At 33.6% G+C, this 26,887-nt stretch overlaps 1 protein-coding gene across 11 annotated transcripts in view; it reads right to left on the bottom strand.

Annotated features, from left to right (window-relative positions):
- BIRC6 (baculoviral IAP repeat containing 6) overlaps positions 1–26,887 on the bottom strand; it is a 237,240-nt gene that overhangs the window by 39,603 nt on the left and 170,750 nt on the right. For all 11 annotated transcript variants that reach the window (XR_001160238.3, XM_012788389.3, XM_012788384.3 and 8 more), the window contains 4 exons: positions 25,255–25,555; positions 23,737–23,954; positions 20,190–20,354; positions 18,816–18,984 (listed from right to left, as the gene is read on the bottom strand). Coding sequence is in view for 10 of the 11 variants with exons in the window: in XM_012788389.3 (XP_012643843.1) it covers positions 18,816–18,984; positions 20,190–20,354; positions 23,737–23,954; positions 25,255–25,555 (853 nt within the window). In the remaining variant the exon portion in view is untranslated. The remainder of the gene's footprint in view (positions 1–18,815; positions 18,985–20,189; positions 20,355–23,736; positions 23,955–25,254; positions 25,556–26,887) is intronic.

The raw sequence follows: 26,887 nt of genomic DNA, 5'->3' as shown, positions 1-26,887 counted from the left end.
TGGAAAATTGAAACAGGAGAAGAGAATTAGGGGAGCACCAACTAGAAGTAGGAATTGTCTCAATGCCCATAGAGCAATGTGGGGCTTAGGCATCACCCAGCATCCTGGACTTTCTGTGGCAACTGATGTAAAGGGGATAAAGAGCTTGATAAAATTAGTTCTGATAGTCTAGTGACAGATAGTGAGGCTACTATTCAGAGTGATAGAGGAGCAGGCCCTCATTTTACACCTTCCAATGATGATGCAAAACACAGGGGTAGGAAGGTCTGCTATCTGGTCCTTGCTCTTTGAAACATTACCTTCCATCTTTACCATACACAGTACAAAATTTCCATATATAGTTGAGTATGTTTAATGCCTCTTTCCCAACCTAGGATCAATGTCACAACATCCAACTTACTATGATTCTATACTATAACACAGAACAGTGTGTTATTCAGAAAATTTCAAATTGATCCAAAAGTTACTAATCAATACACATAAAGTATAAACATCAATACTGTGGGAAAGCTAGACTCCTACAGGTAGTTAGAAACACAAATAGGTATAACCAATTTGGCATTATCTATTAAAATTTAAAACGCCTGTATTCTATAACTCAGTAATATCACCTGTTATTACCAACCCTGTAACAGTATTCAAATGCTGTTTTCAATGCTGAAAGATGGAAACAATCTAATAATATCATATCCAAACAATAACATATCCTAATGATTCTATCCCTAATATTCTATCTATGTAGCATTTAAAAATAAAGTAGATCTAAGTCCCATATCTATATTTAAGTGAAATAAGCTGCAAAAAATATATGTAGATGACATTTATGTAAACTCAGATACTATTTATTTTTTATGACTGGGGGACTACATACATATGCTTAAAGGAAAAAGGTGAATTTTTTTTTCTTTTTTTTAACATAAGCACGTGTCCAAAAAAAAGGGTGAATTTCTAAAAATTAAGTTTAAATACATGAGTAATATTTCAAACTGATTAATCTGATAAAAAAGTAAAACATTCCTAATAATGCTATAGTTATAGTCTCTTTTGATCATTTCTCTCTGCCCCCACTTTTTACCAGGTATATCATTTTGGTATACATCCTTTTCCTATATGACATTTGTTTATTCTATGGAATAGTATTATCCCTATTGTGTATATAAGAAACTAAGATTTAGTAAGTTGCACAAGTGGCTGAGTAGAAAGCAGGAAGATCAACATTGACACCTAGGTACTCTAACCTTATTTTGTTTTATATACACAAGCAATGAAAAATATGTGGGTGGTCAGATATGACGAATATTCTTAGTATACATTCATCTAAGAATGTTAGTGTTTCACATTCCTTCCTGAAGGACATATTCCTAGTTATAGAATTCTAAGTTGACAATTCTCTTATTTCGGCCAATTTAAAGCTGTTATTCCAATGTCCTTTAGCTTCTATGGCTTCTTATGGAAAGTCTGTAGTCCCACTTGAATAATTCTTCCCTTATATGTGTCATTTTTCTCTAGATATTGCCAAATTTCTTTCAGTATCTCTGGTTTTCCGCAGTTTCACTATGTTGTTTCCAAGTATAATTTCTTTTGAGTTGATCTATTCTATGGTTTATATTTTTCTGTTGAGAATATGTTTTCATTCATTTATTTTTTTCATTTCAAAAGTGCTCACCTGTACCTAATATAATGATTATTTCCGGCATTCTCCCTGGCAGGGTCAGGGATTGAGTTCCAGGCCCGGAGGACAGGCCTGCAGACCAGATCCCATACACCCATACACCTGGGCAATCGCATTGCCCAGGAGCACAGAAATGATATTTTCAAATAAGTCTACTGAGGTGTGTGTGCCTTCAAGGGCAGATCAGAGCAGGTTCTAGCAGCAGCCAACTCTCCTTCAATAGGAGGGCTAAGATCCCAGCTCAGGCAGTAATCCTATCTTGGGCAGGGACCCACCCCCACAACCTCTTGCATCACATTCGGGAGCTCCATGGGTTTGAGGACCTGCCTGCCAGCAGAGGCCCAGAAGAAACCATGGAATAGGGGAGGGTGGAAAAGGGAGCGAGGCTTGCTCCTGACCACCAGACTGCAGGTCTCAGACAGCTCCGCCTCCACACCTAGACGTTTTGGCTGAATGGGGCCATTTTAGACCTTCCCTGGCAGCTTTGCTCTGAAGCAGAGAACAGAACTTCGATCCCTGCTAACAGCATTGGTGGAGCTTGAGGGCAGGCTCACCCAACCCAGCCCCACCCAGCTTCACTTTTCCATATCCCCCTGCTGAGGGGGGCCACACTCACCACCTGAGGCACTACAGTGCCTCTCTAGAGGAACAAGAGCTGGTTACAGGACACAAAAACAATACTTTGCAGCTTGCTCCTCCTGCCAAGCACCACCTACTGACAGGGAGGCTAATTTGCACACCTTTTTTACTGCATTTATTGACTCATCATACAGCCTGTAGCCAAATCTCATCCACAAGCACCACCCACTGGCTCAGAGACTAAACTGGGCATGTCATGATCTAAATGAAAATGCAAGAAGAAACAGCTGATCCACATGGGAAGGAATCAGCAAAAGAACTCTGAAAGTATGAAAAGTCAAAGTGAAAGGATACCCCCAAAGGAGAACACCAGCTCTCTAGCAATGAGTATCAACCAAATTCAGACACTAAAATGACAGAAGAATTTCAAACATGGAATGTAAGAAAACTCTATGATATACAAAAGAAAATGAATACACAACACAAAGAAACTGCAAAAAAAAAAAAAATTCCAGGACCTAGAAGAAAAACTTGCTAAAGAAATTGAAATATTAAAGAAAAATCAAACAGAATTTCTGAGAATGAAGAATTTATTCAAGGAATTATAAAACACAGTGGAAAGCCCCAAGAATAGGGTAGATCAAACAAAAGAAAGAATCTCTGGGATTGACGATAACACCTTTCAATTAAACAAGTCAGTTGCAGAGATACAGCAGAGAAATAAGAGAAAAGAGCAAAGCCTACAAGAAATGGGGGGGGGGGTTATGTCAAGAGGCCTAACATGAGAATTAAATGCATCCCTGAGGGTGAAAAAAGAAAATGCACAAAGGTAGGATAAACTATTTGAGGATATAATGGAGGAAAACTTCCCTGGCCTTACTAGAAACCTAGATACTCAGGTACAAGAAGCTCAAAGGACTCCTGGGAGACTGAATGCAAACAGGAAGACACCAAGACACACAGTCATCAGATCAGCCAAAATAAACAGCAAAGAGGCCCTCATATGAGCAAAAGGAGCAGGTAGGTAACCTACAAAGGAAAACCCATCAGACTAACAGACTAAACCCATCAGACTTCTCAAGTGAGACCTTACAAACCAGAAGAGACTGGGGCATCATTCTGATTCTTCTCAAACAGAATAATGCCCAACCTAGAATCTTGTATCCTGCAAAACTAAGTTGTGTATATGAAGGAAAAATAAAAATCTTCTCAGACAAGCAAAGACAGGGAATTCATCAAGACAAGACCTGCCCTCCAGGAAGTACTCACAACAGTGTCACACAAAGATCAGCATGATAACACTCACCAGTGTAAAATCACCCAAAAGCTTAAGCTCAAAGGCCAGATGCCACAATGGCTCAAGAGAGAAAACAAAGCAACTAACTTCAACACAATAGGATGAACAGAAATAGGCCCCACTTATCAATTCTTTCAATAAATGTGAATGGCTTGGGCTGCCCATTGAAGAGATCAAGGATGGCCTGATGGATAAATATACACAAGCCAAGTATCCGCTGTCTTCAGGAAACACATCTAAACCACAAGGATGCATTCAGACTCAAGTGAAGGGATGGAAAACAATATTCCATGCAAATGGAAGCCAAAAGAAAGCTGGCATAGCAGCTGGAGGATTACCTGAGCCCAGGTCTTTGAGATTGCAGTGAGCTATGATGATACGACTATACTCTAGCCTGGGTGACAGAAGGAGACTCTCAAAAAAAAAAAAAAAAAATTCTGCCATAGTCATCTGCCTCATTAACAATAGTTTTTGTCTTAGAAGTCTCTTTTTGATTTTATAAACTGATATTGATTTCTTGTTGTGCTATGAATGCATAGTGCCCTTAAAAAGGAGAAAAAAAAAAAAAAAACAGAAAAAGAAAACTAAAACTCCACAAGAAACTCCTTTCCTCTCCACTCTCAGCTCACTTCAGTCTGTTAACAGACAAGAACACAGGATTCCCTCTCATCTAAGCTCCCAGCTGGAAGCCTATCTTCCTGGGAGGGGCAGGATGTCAGCATTTCTCATCCCACCATTAAATACCTGCTGCTGTGGCTAAGTTATAGATGAGTATGGCTGAGAAGTTGATGCTTCCTTCTACCTAGCCCTCACTCATGGTACAGAGGAACTGAGTATTTCTCCAGAAAAGATACACAAATAGCCAATGAGCACATAACAAGATGCTTGACATCATTACTCATCAGGGAAATGCAAATTAAAACCACAATGAAGTACCACTTCACATCCACTAAGATGGTTGTAATTTAAAAAGTCAGATAATATAGAGTTACCATGTGACAAAGTAACTACTCCTAGGCATATACCCAAAGCAACTTAAAGCAAGACCACCAACAGATACTTGTATGCCAAAGTTAACCAAACATTTTTATACACAATAGCCAAAAGGTAGACACAATCTAAATGTCTATCAACTAATGAATGGATAAGCAAAATGTGGTATATATCCACACAATGGAATATTAGTCCAAAATTTATCAAGTCCTAAAACATACAACAACACTGATGAACCTTGAAAACATGCAGCGTGAAAAAAGCCAATTAAAACATTCAAAAAAGGCAACTCTATATAGAGATAGAAAGATTACCAGCTGCTTAGGGCTGGGGGAGATAAGGGGAATGAGAGGATAAGGGATAGGGGGTTCTTTTGGAGGTGATAAAAAAAATGTTCTAAAATTGACTGTGGTGACAGTTTTACATATCTGTGAATACATTAATACCAAAAATCAATTAATTCTGTCCTTTACTGAATTAAAGGGTATGTGAATTCTCTCTCATTAAAGCTGATATTCGAATTTTGTTCACCTTAGTTAAGTACCTATTCACAAACATTTACTCCTTTTCATACAGGGATATATATATTTTCTTCAATTCCTTTATAACATTACGTTGTATATGAGAAAACCACACAATAAGTTTTACAAATATTTCACAAATAAATTGTTTCAAATTTCAAATATATGAAAACATAGACACAAATGCACAATCATACAGCCTCTTTCAACCTGGGACTGGAAAACAATGAAGCCGTAGAAAAACCTTCCCTATTCCAGAGAAGTTTCCATTTTCACATTTAAATATCTGAAAAACTAGAATTTATATTGATATAAACATAGCCTGTTATCAAAACATTTCCATTGGTACTGCTTTATAAACTCATTTAGCAAAGTAGAACAGAGTCCAAACTGTTCCAAGCAAAACCCCAGCAAGTTATTTTGTGGCTATCGATCAAATACTTATGTATATACGGAAAGGCAAAATGTGTAGAACAGCCAGCACAATAATAAAGAACAAAGTCAGAGGACTGATACTATCTGACGTGATTACCTGATATAAAGCTATCATAATTAAGATGATATGGTACTGGTGACAGAATAGGTCAATGGAACAAACATGGGGAAAAAATCTGAATATTTCTAGCAGTTTTATTCGTAACTGCCAAAAACTAGACGCAAGCAAGATATCCTTCGAAAGGTGAGTGGATAAACAAACTGTTTTATGGCCATACAATGGAATATTATTTGGCAATAAAAAGAAATGCACCATCATCAAACTATGAAAACACATGGAGGAACATTAAACACATATTACTAAATCAAAAAAGCCAATCTGAAAAGGCTACATACTGTCTGATTCCAACTATATGACATCCTGGAAAAGGCAAAACTATGAAGTAGGAAGAACAGTGATTGCCAGAGGTTTGGGGGTGGGGTAGGGAAGGGGTGCAGGATGAATAGAATTTCTCAGGGCAGTCAAACTATTCTGTATAATCCTGCTTGATGACACCAATGTACTCTAGGCAGCAGAGCAAGATGTTAACTCAATAAAAATTAAATAAACTGATAAATAAATCATTATTAATCAATTTTAATATATGTATCATACTGATGTAAGATGTGAATAATTGAGAAATTGTGAGTGGAGGTATTTGGGGTTTTTTTGCTCAATGGCTCAATTTTCTGTAAACCTAAAAGTTTAAAGCTTTAAAAAATAATGTCCATTAAAAAACTATATAAAATAAAATTAAAGAATAGTATTGTATAGAAATTATACAACACAAGTAATACAAGATATGCTTTTTTTTTAAAGAAAAAATGCAAACAGAAATTTTCAAGCACATGTATGGTTGATGATTTCAAATTTTTTAAATCTGGAAATAATTATTTTTATGTATCTCTGATGAAAGTATTATTTATTCATACAAACACAGAGGATAATCCTAGATACTTTAAGAAATTCTCAATTAAAAAACCCAGAATATAATTTATGACTGAAAAACTCAAAAGGAACAAAATAAAATTATATCAAACTATTTCAAATTTGGTGACTTATGAATATTAATTAGAAAGTATCACATTCTCAAGTCAATTTATAAAGCATGAGGTGTTATACTATGAAAATCATAACATATGGTTACTTTCTGCTCACATGTAAGTATATATGGGCATAGAGAAAATAAGGCAGTTGTTCTAAAATAAACAAAACATAGAATTTCCTTTTATTTTACTGGTATTTATTTTATTCTACTGATTTGGCAGTGGAAGGGACCAACTAGGAATCTTACATTATAGAAACAGCAGAAGATATTCTCTTCGTATGATGATGGAGACAAAAGTCATGGAAATAGGGTAATAAGCACTGGTCCAGGAGACTAGGAATAGTACAAATAGTGCGAGAAGTAAAACTGTGTGTTTGTTTCACAAAGAACTTCAAATAATTTTCTTTACTGTGCCACTTCTTAAAATATCTCAAAATATCAAGTGTCTGCATTTTAAGCTAAAACTGTCGAGTTTTTGTATGTCTGCATTTTTCTTGACAATTACATAGTGTGCTCATCTTTAAGTTAAATTCTACAAGATATGAATGTACCTAGCAAATCTATGCTATGTCTGGAACCTGGAACACAGTTATTTATATATAATTATAGAGATCATTAGTGTTGTTGTTTTTAAAAGATGCTGAATAACCTCAAAGAGGGGAATCTATAAAACTAAGGAATGGCTAACTTATGCCCTGCCTTAAGATATGCACTTTTAATTAACATGTATGGTGGTCAGTGGACAACAGTAGAAAATGTAATAAACCCTTAATGAAAACCTGCCTGTTACAGTACAAAACAACATACCAACCATTCAGTCTTGAATTGTTTAATTCTATTTTTGCCATGAAGAGCTTCATCACAAAACACTTTAGTTTTTATTACAAGATTAAATGTGCCTGCCTGTCAGAGTAGAGGCACAACATGCTGTTACACAATACTATGTCTGCAAGTGGAGCTTGCAGCTCCTTTACCCAGCAAGTGTCAAGTGCACGTTTAATCAGTGTTACAACTTACTACTACACAAGTCAAATCACTATCCTTCCAACCCTCAGATGTGCCCTGTTGCTGAATCACTGAAGGCTTGAAGAATACCTTGGAATTAGCAGCAGGAGCTACAGATGCAGATGTGTGATTTTACTATAATTATGCCCATAAACAAAATTTTCCCATTTTTAAAGCAGTAATCAGTACTAGAAAGAGGAAAAAATTCTGACTTTCTGCGTTTGGAACTACCACATTTCAAAGGGGAAAAGATTCTTTAAATGGCTGGAAAGAAACAGTGTAAAATTTCATCAGATAGAAAATTGATGAGAAATAACCATAAACATTAGCATTTTTGTGAGACGTGATTCAGCATATATAAAAGGCTAAAAGTAATGCTAAGATAAAAATAGAACCTATTTATAGTGTGACTCATTACTTGCAAAAGCTATCAATTTATAACCAAATAGTTACAGTGAAATTCACCATGGATTACCCAGCCCTTCAGGAGATACTGAAAACACTTGCTATCTTCAACATGAAGCTTGCCCAGGTTTTGTTCACTTTTTTCTCTGAATGTGAACAGAAGGTCTCCATGAAGAGAAAAGTTTCGTTCATCAATATTATGGATTGAAACAGCATATCTGGTAACACTTTATTCCTGATAACAATGTAAGGTAAGGAACACTTACTTTTTAATTATTTTAAAACTGATAATCAGTTAACTCCATTATTTTGAATTAAAACATACAATAGTATTTAATCTGCAGAAATATTTTATCAAGAAGAGATAAACAACTATTATTTTAATGTTTTTTCAAAATAATGGCAAAACAGAATTAATTTGAATACTGGAACATTCTAAAACTAATGACACAATTATCACAAATCATCAAAGGGAAAAAATTTTTTAAGTCCTCACCCTGCCCAACCCCCAAAAAAGGCTGCTTTAAAAAGAAGTCTATGCTACAAACTCATCAAATTGTATACATTAAATATGTGCACTTTATGCTTATGTGTAAATGATAATCAGACATAAAAAGCAGTTCACATTAAATATGTATGCCTAGCTAGATGCATATGGAAAAATATTTAAATGTATTTACAGCTACTAAATATAGAATATAATATATAAATGGCAGAGTCCAACATGTACCTTTTCATTATATTTTCTATTATTTTCTCCAACTGTTAAAATGGTAATAGATTTTAAATTCTATTAAAATACACTCATTTCTATTATCTTTCAGCATGTTAGCAGACTAAAGCCAACTACACTCATTTCTATTATCTTTCAGCATGTTAGCAGACTAAAGCCAACCTATACAATGAAAAATTAAGCAAGAAATGCAACAAGTATAATAAATGTAATTATTAGCTCTCTATATAGTTGAAAGCTTCTTTTCCTAGGGATTTGTTTCATAATCACTTTCTTTTTTCTCTAGATAAAGACATTTTTCTGAGAAAATGGGTACTTCTGTCATCACTACAGACAAGCAAAAAGAGAAAGAAGAATCTATCTTGAACATGTTAGGTGTAATTAATTGAACAGTACACCTAAACCTCTTGGTGACTGTTTTTGTGTACATCTATGCCACACTTTGAAAGCTGCTTTCAAGAAGGGATTGCATACAAGGCGAATCCCACTCTAGTGAGAATGATTTCTAAGACTACCCTTTAAAGGCATATTTGCAGAAGATTATGACATACATTCCTGAGTGATTATAAAAATGCTTCCAGCTTAACAAATCAAATTATAACAAGGAAAGTAGGCTAAATTTAACTTTTCATAGGGGAAAAATACAAGGAGGACAAAGCAATGAATATAGACAATAAAGATTTACTGCCCTAAAACATATAACATCTGATAAAATATACAAGATACAAAAGCAACAATGCCATATTTTTCTAAAAGTACACATTATATATAGATTAATTATAATCAAAGTGCATTTAGATTCAAGTTTTCCTTAGCCCCTAATAATCTACCTAAATATAGGCAAGGGAAATTTAGTGTGAGAAAGAAGACTAAGAAAATATTCAGGAAAATAAATTTTTGTAGCTTTAATAAACACTGAATATTTTCAAAATTGTCCTTCCAATTATATGTAGTACCTCAGAAGAAATAAAGGCTTCATCATGATTTTTTGATAGTTAAGCAATTGTAACTATAATCTACATAGAAAAATTAAGTTTCTTGTTGCAAGTGTTGATAATTTCTCTGTTAAATTTCAGTAATATAAAATAGAAGGATAGGCTCGTCTAAATACAAAGACCTCAACTCAATCTAACAAAATAATAATATTTGTTTGGGGCATATTAATTGGAGGGATTCGTAAATGTGAAAAGTAAATAAATTCATTATTCAAATATTTAATTTTCAATTCAAGAATCTATTCATTCTTACTCTGTACTGTAACTTGAAATATACATACTAATCACCCTATTGAAACAAAGTATTCAGAGATCCTTGTATCATGTTTCTATAAATTATAACCCTTTAAAATAATTGAATACTAAAACTAAATTCAAATTTATTTGCAATCAGTGTCCCTACAAGTAACATCATTAATATGTGTATCACTATAAGATAATCATGTAACAAATGTATTTGCCTAGTCAACTTATTCAAAGGGATAATTCAATTTTTAGTACTGATAAAGTAATTGTAGCTATAATTCTCCCTAGTCCCAAATTGTAACTTTCTCCTCTTGCAGATCAGTAATTGTAGAAATTCTACTTAAACAAAATACACTTTTTAGAAAAAAGCCTGAAATAAACACTTAGTAAAGTAATAGAGACAGAATTTTTCCAACTAGAATAATCTTAAGTACTCACTTAAATGCAACTCAATAAACAAACTAAAATATTCTCTGATACTATACATTTAAAAAACACAACACTGGAAATTAAGATCCTTGTAAATGAGACTACTGGAAGGATATTATAAGTGAGCTAACGTCATCAATAATATTTGTTCATTAACAAAACATCAATCATAGCTGTTTTATTGTAGGACTACATTAATAATTCAATAATATGTAGATGCTGTAGGAAAAACATCAATGAGTAGTTTTATACAAAGACTTTGATGCCAACCATTTGTGTATTTAATGATTTGTACACAATTTTTCATTTCCCTTTCAATTTTTCCATTACTGAATTTATTGAATTTATATACCTCTCAAAGCATTAGCCAAAAGTCTGTTTCAGGGATTCGTGTCAACCCTAGATATGGCCCAAAAGAATTATATACAAGGAAACCCACATCAAAGAGTCAAAGAGTTCTGGCAGAAGTTCAAAGTATGAATATTTTTTATACAAGTCAGAGCCAACTTGCTCTATCCAGCTGGAAGGGTATTCTACTGAAGAAAGGAAAGAAAAGAAAGAGGCAGTCTTTTATAGTTTCTCATGTAAACCTAATTGTTTTTGTCATTGTCCTTTTTATAGGGACTTTTTCTTTAAAAAAGTATTCCATGATTGACCATAAAAACATCTAGTTTGCAAAATATTTAATTATATAATGGCAAAACAACTGCCATAAATAAATTTAGAAACAAAACTAACTCTTAAGAGGGCACAAGTTGTTATGGTCAATCTCGTAGGTAGGAAGAATCTGATTAAGAAATTTTATACTGTAATAGGACTCCAATGTCAAGTGACAATTTAAGCATCAGTTACACAAGGAAAGAACGAACTTCTCTACTTTGGGTAATCAGGGACCATATCACTGACATGTTTGAGATGTTAAGTAATAATTTATCCTTACAAATCTGTACAAATCAAAGCAACTGAAAACCTATCTAAATTTTAATTTCAGCAATTTCTCCTACCCTTATAAAATTTACCAGTTTTAATTACTTAACAGATAGAGTGATGTATTCTATACTGAAGATAAGTCCACATAGGATGCTGTTGACAAATATGAAAATTCTAAATAAAAAGAACATTTGTTGCTGAGCACTTACATTCTAGACACTCTGAATGGTCATTAACGTGCTCAAAATTTTGGCACTCTATACTCTCTTACCGAGAATGAAATGATATATAAGGCTCTGACAGTATCTTGTTAGCGAACCATACACAGAAATAAATACATTGAATATAAGCAAGCGTTTCAAATTTTAATTGAAATGCCCAGCTAATGCAAAAAAAAAAAAAAAACTAGAGCCATATTATAAAACAGTTTGGGATAAAAATAAAGTGGTATATGTTACTCTACTTAATAGGAGAATCATTTACAATATCCACCCATTTCTGACAGACTTTTATTTTTAAAAGTATACAGAAATGTTATATTATAATTCTAAAGTTTCAAATGAACTATTACTGTGAAAAGTATAAATAAGGATACGCAGTTAAGTACTGTGTGTTATGACAGCTCAATAATTTTTAATTATTTCTCAGGCAATGTGTATAACAAAATAAGAAAAATAACTATTTTAATAAATGACAGCAAAATTATGTATTTTCAATTGGTAACAAACCTTATCTTTTCATGTAATAGCACTAATATAATTTCTGAACCCTCAAACAATAGGTCCCTCCTTAATTTGGTGCCCTGAAACCTAGCAAGATGGCCATGCTTCCAACTGCACACTTACTTTCAAGCAACTATTCAGTAATAACTTTTGGATTTAACAAATGTGGTCATAACACATTTGCCATAACAACATTAATTTTACTCTCAAATAGTCGACTCACAAAATTAACCTTACATACTGATTTTTTGAGGAACATATCTAAAGGTAACGTAACAGTAACAGCTTCGAACACACAAAATACAATGTGAAGAAAATCGGACTGTATATCAAAGCTTGCAGTAACGGATTTTTTTGCACTACAGCTGGTTATGGAATGGCAAAACCAATACTAGGAAAATGAAAAAAATTTAATACTAGCAAATAAATTGTCATTTAGCTAAGACAAGCCACCAAATTAGTAGATGCTTTATAATTTTCCCAATAAAAAAGTCCTGTGCTTGCTTTCTCATTTTTACCTTCCTCTAACATATAAAGAAATGTGAATTTATTCATTTTTCCTTTTCACACTGACAGGATCCACTTATCTTGCTTTTAAATTTGAAAATAAGTTTAATAATTACCATGTTAGTGCTAAATAATTAAACTCAGGCAACTAAATACATTTCTCTAGATTTCATTTTTTCATTTGTTCTGTCCTAATCTGTAAATTGCCAGGGATTAACCAGGATAACTCTTATTTCCCTTTGTACTGTGAAAGTATATTCATCTCCTCACTGCAAAACCACCACTAAAAAGGTAAAAATTTGTAACACTTTATGGATTTTTACTATACCCCACTAAGTTAATGGCAAGTAATTTACTGTGATATGAGACCTAGTGTGCTGTTTTCTGAAAAAAGAAACATGCCATCTTTCAAAATGGGAGCGAGATGAGGTGAGGGGCTCTAAAGTAACATTCTGCCTCTTAACTAACATTCAAATATTATTACTAAATATTTCTAACAACGAAGCAGGAGCACCTTCTAGTGACCAGTGGGGTAACTGCACGCTTACTAAACAGTATAAAGATCCCCAGCCTACAAATGCAGCTTCTGAAATGCCATAGATATGACAAGTGGAAGTTAAAATGTTGAGAGAGGAATTAAAATGAATACATACTTTATATAAAGATTGCCCTATCTATTTAAGAAATCATTCATGAAAATAACTACTTTCTCTCTATATGGGATTTTTATCACTTTTTAAGAATGATACTGGAGATAAAATATCCTAATACAAATTTATAATTCACTTATTTATTTCAGCTACCTACCCTTGAAGCTGTGGCTTCAAATTTACTATTTGATTGTTTTCCTCTGCACTGTTTTTTATATCAATTTTTTTTTCTATTTTTGAGACAGGATCACGCTCTGTCACCCCAGTTAGAGGGCACTGACATCATCATAGCTCACTGCAACTTCAAACTCCAGGGCTCAAGCAATCCTCCTGCCTCAGCCTCCCAAGCAGCTGGGACTACAGATGTGTACACCACCACACCTGGCTAATTTATCTATTTTTTGCAGAGATGGTTGCCTTGCTCTTGCTTAGGCTGGTCTTGAATTCCTGACCTCAACAAATCCTCCTGCTGTCTTGGCCTCCCAAAGTGCTAGGATTACAGGAGTGAGCCACCATGCCCGGCCCAACCTTCTTAATTATTGACTTACCTTACTGAATAAAGTTCTTTGAAGAAAGACCCAAAAAATTATATTTTAAAAATTACTACTGTTACAGGTATTTGGACTATGTAGAGTCATGTTACTGATTTCACATTTATCCAAAGTGCAAAACCCTAACAGAACACTAACAGATATTTTCATTTTGATTAGTTTCTTTTAAAAAAAACTATTAAAAAGCATCAAGCTAGGCCAGGCAGGCTCATACCTGTAATCCTAGCTCTCTGGGAAGCGGAGGTAGGAAGATGGCTCAAGGTCAGGAGTTTGAAACCAGCCTGAGCAAGAGCAAGACCCCGTCTCTACTGAAAATAGAAAGAAATTAATTGGCCGACTAAAAATACATAGAAAAAATTAGCCGGGCATGGTGGCGCATGCCTGTAGTCCCAGGTACTCAGGAGGCTGAGGCAGGAGGATCCCTTGAGCCCAGGAGTTTGAGGTTGCTGTGAACTAGGCTGATGCCATGGCACTCTAGCCCAGGCAACAGAAGGAGACTCTGTCTCAAAAAAGAAAAAAAAAAAAAAAACAGCATCAAACTTACTAATCTATCAATATTTTAAGTAACTGGGCCCATGCTAATCTTTGATAACTGATTAATCTAGCTGAAGTACAAAGATTTATATTGCTGCTTTGATGCCAAACACTTTAAAAGGTCTCCTTTCATTTACATATAACAGGCTACTAAATTTTCCTTTGTACATTTTTAGGCCTACAAAAAGCTGCTAACATAAGAAAAGGTTATAGTAGCTAAGCTACTATTATTAAGTTATTAAAATTTCTGCTAGAAACAGTGAATTCACAAACAATGAAATACCAGGAATTCATCCTAAAAATATTAAATCTGTATAAAGCTCTAGATATACAAATGTTCTTAAAAGCATTTAATTATACAAATAAAAGCAATAATCTAAAAATAACAAGCTGGTTAAATAATGGATAGCCATTATTATATAAGTAAAAAGGCTGCTAGAGAATTATTTAATAACTAAATATACCTAATGATTAAATCACTAAATGTAATCAGTGCCTATCTCTGGAAAATAGGACCAGGGTCTCAGGTACAGAAAGAACCTCAGGAACTTGTATACTTCCTCTATTCTGGCAATATTTTTGCAATTGAAAATATTCTCTTTTTACCTCTGATGCAAGGATATTCAGAGCTAAATGTGAAGACCAATTTTATGTACAATTATTATTGATCCCCATGCCCAGTACAGAATTATCATTTAAAATGTTTAGGCCAATTTTTAAACTTCTGTCAAAATAAAATTGATTTCACCAACCTGCTACATAGCTCTCTAATATGAGAACTTGAAGGTTTTATTAAAATGAGGAGCAGACTCATGTGTTCCTACCATTCCTTTAACAGTCATTAAGAAGAAGAGTTTAAAGATTATAAAGCTGGCCAGGCACAGTGGCTCATGTTTGTAATCCCAGCACTTTGAGAGGCCAAGGCGAGAGGGCTACTTGAGCCCAGGAGTTCGAGAACAGCCTGGCAATAACAAGATCCTGGCTCCACAAAAAATTAAAAATAAAAAAATTAGCCAGGCTTGGTACTGCCTGCCTGTAGTCCTGACTACTGAAGAGGCTGAGGCAGGAGGATTACTTGAGCCTAGGAGTTGAAGGCTGCATTGAGCTGCGATAATGCTACTGTACTCTACCCCAGGCAACAGAGAAAGACCTTGTTTCAAAAAAACATTACAGGCCGGGCGCGGTGGCTCACGCCTGTAATCCTAGCACTCTGGGAGGCCGAGGCGGGCAGATTGCTTGAGGTCAGGAGTTCGAAACCAGCCTGAGCAAGAGCGAGACTCCGTCTCTACTATAAATAGGAAGAAATTAATTGGCCAAGTAATACATACAGAAAAAATTAGCCGGGCATGGTGGCACATGCCTGTAGTCCCAGCTACTCGGGAGGCTGAGGCAGGAGGATTGCCTGAGCCCAGGAGTTTGAGGTTGCTGTGAGCTAGGCTGACGCCATGGCACTCACTCTAGCCAGGGCAACAGAGTGAGACTCTGTCTCAAAAAAAAAAAAAAAAACATTACAAAGCTTCGAGCATCTAACTTATACTTGGATGGAGCTATGGAGCTAGAAAAGAAGGGCAAAAGGAGGGTGGGGTGATGGTAGGAAAGCACATTGGATAGTTAAAGGTTAATAGCAGACCAATCTTTGAACTGAAAGCAGGGCACAAAATATTATGTTTCTATATTTTCTTGACTTCCTTACCAATCATTTAAAAATATGAAATAGAAAGGGAATGCACACTATTTTACCATAGGTCTCAAAAGAGACTAATATACTAGATTTGTGTTTTTGTATAACACCTATTAGCAATGTGGGCAGACCATCCTTTGAATATAATGTCTCAAGCAAAATTACTAGCTCTGTTCTCACACTTAAAAACCAACTTATAGAATATACTAGAAAATAAATGGTTTGTATTCTGTTAAATCATCATTATGAAAGATAAAGAAAAACTGGAATTGTACCAGATTTCAGAAGAATAAATAGACTTGACAACTAAATAAAGTCAAAAGATTCTGGAATGGATCCTGTAATCTATCTCAACCCCAAAATTGCCAAAAATAATATTAGATAAATGACAAATTTGGAAAATGGATTTTTAATTTTCCAAAATAGTAATTTTGCCAAGTTTAAAGAAGACTCTGGCCAGATAATTTGGATTTTAAAATGCCACTTAAAAAATTACTTATAAACATTTTAATCAAAACTGATAATATATTTTTAAAAACTTTTATTTACTTATATAATATTAAGCCATACATTCCTGAAAACAATTCATATTTAGAATATTCTAAATGGCTATACTTAATATACCTTGTTTCTCACAAACTAAAGGTCAGAATATCTCCCCAACTCCAGAATAATTTTCTGTTTATTAAAAATGTCATTTAATAGGTATGCTGCCATCTAGCTTACTTATGACAAGTAAACTAATCATTTTATATTAATTTATCTTAAAGTATTATTTCAAAATAAATTTTTGTTATCATATTTGAATATAAATGTTATCCATTAAAATAATACCACTAGACAATGTACCAGATTAAAGCATATATAAAGGTAGGGTGAAGAAATTTCTTTTTTCCAGGAAAACAGTGAGTCAAAAAGGAAACATCAAACTCTGATCTGTCACATTAAATTTCTAAAATAGTTCCAAAGAGACTGAGAAGCCTGAGAAAAAGATAAGCATCTGAGTACAATCGTATTGACCCACCTATGTTTTACTGTATTTAAATGCTTTGCAACAGTTTTGAGATCCTCAATCTAACAGTCTTGGGACCGTTCTCCCCTCCAAAAAGTTATTTGCAAATAGAGAGTTATAAAACTCCATGATGAAAGATAGCATACTTCAGAAAGGGTGGTGGTGGTGGCATTTACTTAATTTACAGATTGCAACCATGTGGTCAGGCCTTGGTTCCCAGTCTTCTCAAGTATGAGGTCCTTTTTATAGCTTTGTAAAAAATCTTGTGAAACCTCATATGCTAATAGTTGTACTTCTAATATTCACTGGTTGATTAAATATGGGATACACTAAGTTGTACTTCTTGTATTTACTGGTTGACTGAATATATAACCACTAAAAATAAATAAACCAGTTTCAAGAAATAATATTTAAGTCTCTGCAATTCACCATCTAATTCCCAAAAATCACAGCTTATTAATTAACATATACTCCTCAGAAAGTGTATTTACATGAATAGTGATTATTTTAAATATTATGTAAATAATATTGGATTTCCCTTTTAACCCTGAACCATAAAGATAAAAGTTCAGTGTTATACAACGGTGAATTTCAGAACAAAAGAGAAATTTAAAATTTGGGGATAGGTCATTGGTGAAAGTAAAAGGATTAATAAATTAGTATTTTAATGATGATGAAATGAGAAAAAGAGAAACCTATCGCACCCTATTCTATTGTTCTATATAATCTAAATTTGACACAGTGTTCAATATTTTACTTAATCAAAAAGTACATTTTGCATTTGACATACACTTTTTTAAAAAGACCAATCCGATGTATATCTAACAGGTCAATCTAAATAAAAAAATCAACTTAAAAAATAAATCACTCCAATACTTTTATGAAGGAGTTTGAGAAAGACTGGGAAATGATGTGTCTTTGAAGCACAATAATTCCCATAATAGTGGGGAATATGGTCAGTAATTCCTTTTCAAATATGAAGACTTTTTCCAACCATCCAATTGTGCAACTTAGCTGCTACCTACCACCAGACTACTTCAAGATTCATTCTGACTAGTTTCCTAACCCATTCTTAATTAATGAAATGCATAAATAATTATTTTCATGAGTAAGAATATAAATAAAGGCAGAGATAAGGGTAAGAATAACAGCCAGATGAAATAATAAAAAAATAAACCTAACGTTCCTGGCAAAAAGAAGTAGATGATAACTGCTGGTTTTTCTTGGCAATATCTATATATTTCAGAGTCTCTAAAGAAAAGACATAACTTTCTATTAGGAAAAGAACATATTTGCTGGGTGATAACTTCACAACCAAGGAAATAATAAACTAGTTTGAATCAATAAGTTAAATATTGGCAAAGTAAGTATCCACAGTACTTTCATCATGTAATTTTAAAAAATTAATCCTATTATCAAGTACATTTGGACCTGAATGATTTATTACCTGCCTTTCCTCAAAATTTATAATTGTCTACAATTTTACAGTCTTTGACAAAAACATTAGAAACATACACAAGTTCAACCATATTCAGATCAGAATATTGTTATGATGCTATTAGCTTTTGTCCTATCATTTTCACTTATAGGATATTAAATATTTTTTTTTTCACAGAATACAAAGGAACGATGAAAACTTTTATTCTGTGTTCTAAAACAAATGATGACATTGAATCAAGGGTACCAAAAGAACAACTAAATATTTTCAGAATGATTTTAAAGAAATAAATCCATGAAGTATTTTAGTTGAACCTTGCTATTTAAACTAATAATGATAAAGTCAACACAAATATTCATCTACAAAGACACTTCAAAGGATGAATTATTTACCTGAATCATTTCGTAGGTAAGATGACATAGCTGGGATGAGGCAGGACTGACTAAGAAGCTCTAAAAGTACAGAAGGAAGGGCATTACTGTTCTGTCCTCTACTCTCATGAGATGACTGAGCTTCTCCATTTACCACACCACTCATAGGATTTATGTAACTGGCAAGAACCTAAAAATAAAAATTGTTAAAATTAAAATAGACTCTAGTTTCACATGCTTTAAGAGCCTATATTTTATGTTAGACATTCAATCTGAATATTAAGAGTATATACTTACTATTAAATATTTAATCAATGTCTCACACTATGTTTCAAAAATAAGACTTTGTTTAAATTGTCAAAAGAGAAGGATCTGTTTTGCCCGAGAGTGGTGCTTACAAAGGATAGTACACTGTATATGACTAGACATATAAAAACAATCCATCTAAGGACATGAACTTAAAAACTCAGTAGCAACTCTAATATTATTTATAATAATTTTTTATTGTATAAATTCAGTTAACAGTTTGAGGGTAATGGAACCTTAGAACTTTTTTTTCTCTCTTTTTGAGACAGGGTCACCTAGGCTGGAACACAATGGAGCAATCACAGCTCACTGCAACCTCAAACTCCTGGTTCAAGCAATCCTCCTGTCTCAGCCTCCTAATATAGGCACATGCCATCACCTGTGGCTCATTTTTTAATTTTTTCGTAGAGATGAGGTCTCACTATGTTGTTCAGACTGGTCTGAAACTCCTGACCTCAAGTGGTGACCCCCCCCAGCCTCAGCCTCCCAAAGTGCTGGGATTACAGGTGTGAGCCACCACCTCTAGCCAAGATTAGAACTTTATATTAGAATGAGCATTATCATGCTAGAATTCCAGAAGATAATGCTCAAGGACTTGACCAACTTCAATTAGTTGATGCAGGAACTAAAGGTAAACTTTTTGTTAAGCATCTCTCCTCATTTCTGTGATATACAGACTTTTAATATTAGTCCCATTTGCCTGATTCTAGAAACTTCACAAAACAACATGAGAAACAAAAATGTTTATAAACAGATAATCATGTTTTAAATAAAAGAGTTCAGATACAATATGTTGAGATGACCGGAAGAAGGTATATATATTATATATTTTCCAGTTATTGGATACTTTCATCCTTGCCACTTTCCTCTCAGTCAAGAAGCTAACTGACAGGGAAGAAATACAGAGTTACAAGCAGGGAAGAACAATCTTTATTTGGTAGTATCTTACAATGTATTGGGAACAGGGAGCATATGTGGGCATAAGAGTAGCTGAGGATGAGTTGGACCAGTCATCAATATTTAAAAATCAGTATAAATACAAAACATGATTTACTATTACCACTGACAATATCAACTTTACAAACATACTTGCAGAAGACAGGTAACATGTTCCTCTTCCAGCCTTTGTTTAGTTAAGGCCTGTTCCACATCCCACCCAGAAGCTGTAGAGCCTGTTCCAAAGCCAGTCCCTTTGGCCCAGTATAGCTGTTGTTCTTCTGTTGATGTAGGGTTATGAGAGCTTGACACTTGTGGCTTATAAAAGCAAAAGATAAAAATTTATTACTATTTGGTTTTATTTACCTTCAAAAACATTTATCACTAGGAATGTAAAATGGTTCAGCTAGTATGAAAAACAACTTGCTGGTTCCTCAAAAAATTGAGCATAGAATTACAATGTGACCCAGCAATTCCACTCATATATATTCATATATATATATCTCCCTAAAAGAAACAAAAACTAGTACTAAAACAAATATACAAGTATGTTGATAGTGGCTCTATTCAAAACAGTTGAAAGGTGGAAACAGCCCATATGCCTACCACCAAATGGACTAATGGATAAACAAATTCAATGGAGTATTATTCAGACATAAGAAGAAATGAAGTACTGATACATGCTACCAGGATGAACCTCGAAAACATGATGCTAAATAAAAGATGACAAACACAAAACATATCATATTGTGTAATTCTACACATATGAAATATCCAGAATAGAGACAAAATGCAGACTGGCAGCTGCCAGGAGCTGGAGGAAGGAGTAAATGGGGAGCAACTGCATATATTTAAGAATAAATAAATAAATAAATAAAAATATTTATCAGGAAAAGGAGTAAACCACCTTAAGGCCTAAAGAGTTAACAATTCAAAATTAAATACAGAAAACGGTGAAAGTAACAGGGATATGAGCCAGATCTTTCTAGGATGAATCTAGTAAAAGGACATCTCAAGAGAATTCTGTCAAAGTGTCATATATGTTTTCAATCATAATAAAACAGATTCTATTCCTAGAAGGAGTAATACTCAATTTCTTTCTTACCCCAAATGTGAGGTATACAAGTAAGTATCTCTTGGGAACAGAGGAAATATTACACATGAAAATGATGTGGAAACAGAAAAAATAATTGTGAGCCACTGGTTTAGTAATAAAACCTTAACCCCTGTAAAGGTCAAGACTTAATTAACTACTATTTATGTGGAGGACTGTATAATTCTGGAACAAGAATCTTTCCTTAAAGAATTTTCACTAAATTTAACATAATATGTACATACCCTCAAAATATTTGCAATTAAATGTTAGTTTTAAAGATAACTCATAAGCAACATCAATGCTTTCTGTTTCTTTTAATGGAAATATTTTCTAAGGAAAAATATTATGTAGAAATAGTACTTTTATAAATTGACATATATAGTATTATATATCCATTACTGGTGAAATTCCAACTTTCACATTTTAGAAGATAAGCTGTTAAATCATCAAAATCTTATTACCATATAAACATTTACTACTAGCATAATCAGTTATTAATTTTTAAAAAGCTATTTCAAAAACATGTCTTAATGTAAAATATAATATACTTATAAAAAGAGCACAAAACAAATATGTAATGCTTAATGAATTAATGCAAATATCTATATAACACTCAGGTCAAGAATTAGAACACTGTACCTGAGAAATTTCCCTCATTCCATATTCTATTTGTCACACCCTTATTACTCTACAAAGCTAAGTGTCATCCTGATTTCTATAATCATTACTTTCTTAATTTCCTTTATAATTTTATCATCTAAGCATGAAACCCCAGTCACTATAGTTTAGTTTTGTCTAATTTTTCAACATTACATCAATGGAATCATTCTGTATGTAGTCCTTTATGTCTGGCATTTTAGCTGAGCTTGTGAGACTTATTTATCAATGCTGTCATGTGCAATTGGCTATAGTTGCTCACTTTCATTACTTTATAGTAATATTCCATTACATAGCAGACCACAATTTATCCATTCTACTGTTTTTTTCCATTATTTCTTTTATCCATTCTATTGTTTTTAAATTATTACAAATTTTGATGGGCCCAACATTTGGTACTACTGCTTTTTGAAATTTTAGACATTCTGACGGTATGTCTAATGCGTTAAAGTTTTGGTTTGTACTTTTCTGACAACTAATGGAGAACACCTTTTCACATTTATTGTATATTTAGATTGCTTTTTTTGCAAAGTGCTGATTCAAGCCTTTCATCCATTTTTCTACGGGGTTGTCAGCCTTTGCCTTTTTGAAGCTTTTTATATGGTCTGGATATAAGTTCTTTACCAGAGCTATCTATCTATTTACCAATCTATCTATTAATATTTCACAAATAGTCTCCCATTCTGTTTGCCTTTTCTTTTTTGAGACAGAGTGTCGTTCTGTCACCTGGGCTAGAGTGCCGTGCTGTCAGCCTAGCTCCCAGCAACCTCAAACACCTGGGCTCAAGAGCTTCTCCTGCCTCAGGCTCCTGAGTAGCTGAGATTACAGGTACACGCCACCACGCCCACCTAAAGTTTCTATCTTTAGTAGAGAAGGGTCTCACTCTTGCTCAGAGCTGGTCTTGAACTAATGACCTCAAGCAATCCTCCCACCTCAGCCTCCCAGAGTGCTAGGATTACAGGTGTGAGCCACTGCGCCTTGCCTGTGGCTTGCCTTTGTATTCCAATAGTATTTTTGATGAAAAGAAGTTCTTAAATTTAATGTAATTGGTTTTTTTTCCAATTTTTTCCTTATGGGTTGGTGCTTTATTTTGGGTTTTTTTCTTGGTATCCTGTTCAAGATATCTTCGTCTACTCCAAGATCATCAAGGTATTTGCCTTTTACGATTTTATAAAAAAAAATTTTGCAAATGGGTATTGTATATATTTTTATACATTGTATACATTTAGATCTATCATTCACTTAGAAGTAATTTTGCATATAGACCACAGTAAGTTTAAAGATTCATTTTTGTTCCACATGGATACCAAATTGACCTATTACTATTTATTCATAAGACCATACATAATTCATAATGTTGCATAGTCACATGTCATATTCATGTAATCATATATATGAGTTTGATTCTCTATTGTTTGTTAGACTTCTATCTATCCTTCGACTACTAGCACTATAGCTTAACAATAAATAAATTTAAAACCATTAAGGTTTAAATATTTTGGAAACATCATGTTAAAAAACACTTTATTAAAATAAAAAATTATTTTTATAAACACAATCAAATCATATAGAAATAATGAGTTTTTTTCCGTTTTTATTTTCCCTGTGTTACTGTACTGGCTAGGACCTCCTGATCCATAGTATTATTCTCTAAAGTGCAACAAAAGAAAGGAAGAAGGATACAGCATAAATTCAGCATGTCTTGGCAAATGGGAAAGTTTATAATACTCTTAAATCTTTTCTATTTTTCAAGTAGATGAGTTAATCTGTGGTTTTATGCCTAGATAAAACAATTTATCATTTCTCTTTCAAATATCCTTTTAGGTAGGTATAAAAAAGGGAACATTCCAATACCTTAAACACTAATTACTTCAGAAAAAAACTTTATTCTGCACTCTATAATTTAAATTTAGTTTTCATAACCAAAATAATTGTAATTGAACCTACCTCTGCTTGATTAAGGCTGGTGTTTGGAACTCGTGGGGCATGGTGGCTCAGAGCAGAGAGACAGACAAGAATGAGGTGTAGGGCTCCAATTTCCAATGCCATCCGCCTTAGAAGCACACCATCGTCAGTTGTCAAAGGTGTACTGCTAAATAAGCTACGAAGGACATGGAAAGGAAGGGTTGGAAGCACGTTGGCTGATGGAGATTGCAGAATATGACCTAAAGTGAAAAGAGAAGAGGACTCAAAATTTAAAAAAATACTTAAAAACACAGTAAGGAGCTACATACAGGGTCATAAATTAATAATAACAGTAACATAAAATTATATCACTAAATTTATTATAAAACAACCTAAACACCACAAATAGAACAGTCATATCTTAAAATCTAATCACATATAGTGCCAGGAAAAGCTCCATAAGATACCTTATATAGAACTCCAAAAGAAGGTTGAAATATAAACATATGATAATAGCTTTAAGATTGTATCAGTTCTCTCTATATATATGTTGCTACAAACTAGTATTTAAAATAAAACCTTAACACTAAAAAAGAAGCATTAAACATTTATTAACTGTTAAAAAAAGTAACTGCTTGCCCTGGAAGTAGTTTTAACCATGAACAGATACTGAATGAGTGTAATTATTTTTCTACCATACAGTTTTTGACTATGTTCTAGCCAGAAATGAGTATTAAATGCAAAGGAAACAATATTACATGAATGGTGGATGGGACTATTACAGCAAGAGATACCGTAATTATGCTTTTTAATAAACATTCATTGTATATTCACTAAACACAGTATGAAATAGCATAAAGGCAATTTTTTTCCTTATCTGTTTAGGGTTATACCTATTACCTCTCTGGTAATAGATTGTTAAAATACAATGGTTCTCAATATACATTGCATGTTTGTATCAAATTATTACATGTACCCCATAATTATGAACTATTATGTAAATTTTAAAAATGTAATGGTTCTTACCTCTCTATCTCCTTAAAACAAAAAATCCAATCAAGTAATTAGAAATTCCTGATCTACTAAAATAAATACAGTTTGTCCTTGAACAACATAGGTTTCAACTGTGTAGCTTCACTTATACAGATTTAATACACAGAAATAATCTCACACCTATGAGCCTCTATAACACTGCACTCAAGTGTGTGCAAGGCTTTTTATAACTTGCTAAGTCAATATGTTTATATATATTCCTCGTTATTATTGGAGAACATTAGCTACTTGAGGGTAGATCTAAATACTTGCTTCAAGTTTAAATCCCTCCAATGATACCCAGCAGTTTTGTAAGCACTCAGTAAATACTTTCTGAATGAATAGAGAAATGAAACTGAAAATTCTTTAGGTTCCACTCTGTCTAACACTGGAAATGAGCTGCCAACAACTCACCTAATAGCTTAACTATGAAAGAAATAAATGATGAATAATGGGCAATGATCTGGACTTTACACAACCTACTTACATATGTGTTAAAAAATTTAATTAATAACACTAAACACTTACTTCCTTCTCCATCATCTGTCACTCCCAATACCAATCGAAGAAGGCACTGGGCATGTTTTCTCTCTTTCAGTAGCACTTCGGCATATCCCGGAAGACGAAGAAATAATCCAAAAGCAGCCAAAGAATGGGCAGGTATGGGAGACATGGTCTGTACTGCTGACTTGATAGGTGGAGGTTCAGCTGCAATTGTTTCTGGTGCTTCATAAACTAATTCCCCTGACTGTTCAATTGTCACCCATTCAAACTGATCACTATCCTTTGGCTTCTCCTGAGTGGTAGATGTTACAACTGGAGCACTCACCTTAAAAAAAAAAAAGGTGTTTGCTTAGCTATTTGCATGTTCCACTATGAGGTTCAAATTAAAGACTTGACTTCACTGATCTCTTTAAAACAGAAAAATAAGGATTAATAAAAATGCTTGCTTTAAAAAACAAGCTTCCAAACATCAGGAAGCACATGATGTCATGAGTATAGCAGCGTCTGCCTTTCCCTTATGACTGAAAAGGCACGATTTTTTCTCAAAAAGCCAAATGTTTTAGTTCAATAACAAAAAACGGGCTTTAGTTTGAATTGCAGAAACATGGGATTAATGTGATTTCAAAAATCAGAGCCATGATAGTTAAAAATTAAAAGACTAGGCCGGGCGCTGTGGCTCACGCCTGTAATCCTAGCTCTTGGGAGGCCGAGGCGGGCGGATTGCTCAAGGTCAGGAGTTCAAAACCAGCCTGAGCAAGAGCGAGACCCCGTCTCTACTATAAATAGAAAGAAATTAATTGGCCAACTGATATATATAAAAAATTAGCCGGGCATGGTGGCGCATGCCTGTAGTCCCAGCTGCCCGGGAGGCTGAGGCAGAAGGATCACTCGAGCCCAGGAGTTTGAGGTTGCTGTGAGCTAGGCTGACGCCATGGCACTCACTCTAGCCTGGACAACAAAGCGAGACTCTGTCTCAAAAAAAAAAAAAAAAACAAACAAAAACAAAAATTAAAAGACTAAAAAAATCATAGCTATGGTATTTAAAAATTAAAACAGACTTAAAAAAGTTTATGTTGTATTATAATTTTGTAAAAGTATATACGTACAATCATATATATCTACTTTTTGATAGGTTGTTTTTCAAAGAATTCATCCATTACATCTAATTTGTCAAATCTGCTGGCATAAGTTGGTTATAATAGTCTCTTAATATTTTATTCTCTAGAAACTATTATAACGTGCTTGCTATATCATTTGTGATATTGTCAATTTGTGTGGTTTCCATTTTTCTTTAAGTTTCAACAGATTATCAGTTTTATTACAAGTTTCAAAGAACAAAATGTTTAGCCTTCTTGTTTATTTTTTTGTTTTACATTTAATTGATTGTGGCTCTTACTTTTAATTGGTGCTTGCTTCTTCTTTTGGGTTTACTCTTCTCTAATTTTTTAAAGTGGAAGCACACATCATTGACCTTAAATCTTTTTTTAATTATAAGCATTTAAAGCTATAAAATTTCTCTCTATGTACTGCTATAGCTATATCCGATGTCATGTTTCCATTATCATTTTAAAATATATTGTAATACATATGGTGATATCTTCTTTCATCCAAGTATTATTACACAGAACTGCACTGCTTAGTTTTTGCAGATATTGTA

The sequence above is a fragment of the Microcebus murinus genome, chromosome 3, assembly GCF_040939455.1.
Source record: "Microcebus murinus isolate Inina chromosome 3, M.murinus_Inina_mat1.0, whole genome shotgun sequence".
In the NCBI taxonomy this organism is placed as follows: domain Eukaryota; kingdom Metazoa; phylum Chordata; class Mammalia; order Primates; family Cheirogaleidae; genus Microcebus; species Microcebus murinus.
The sequence above is the reverse complement of the archived record's forward strand: the minus strand, read 5'-3'. Positions and strand labels throughout refer to the sequence as shown.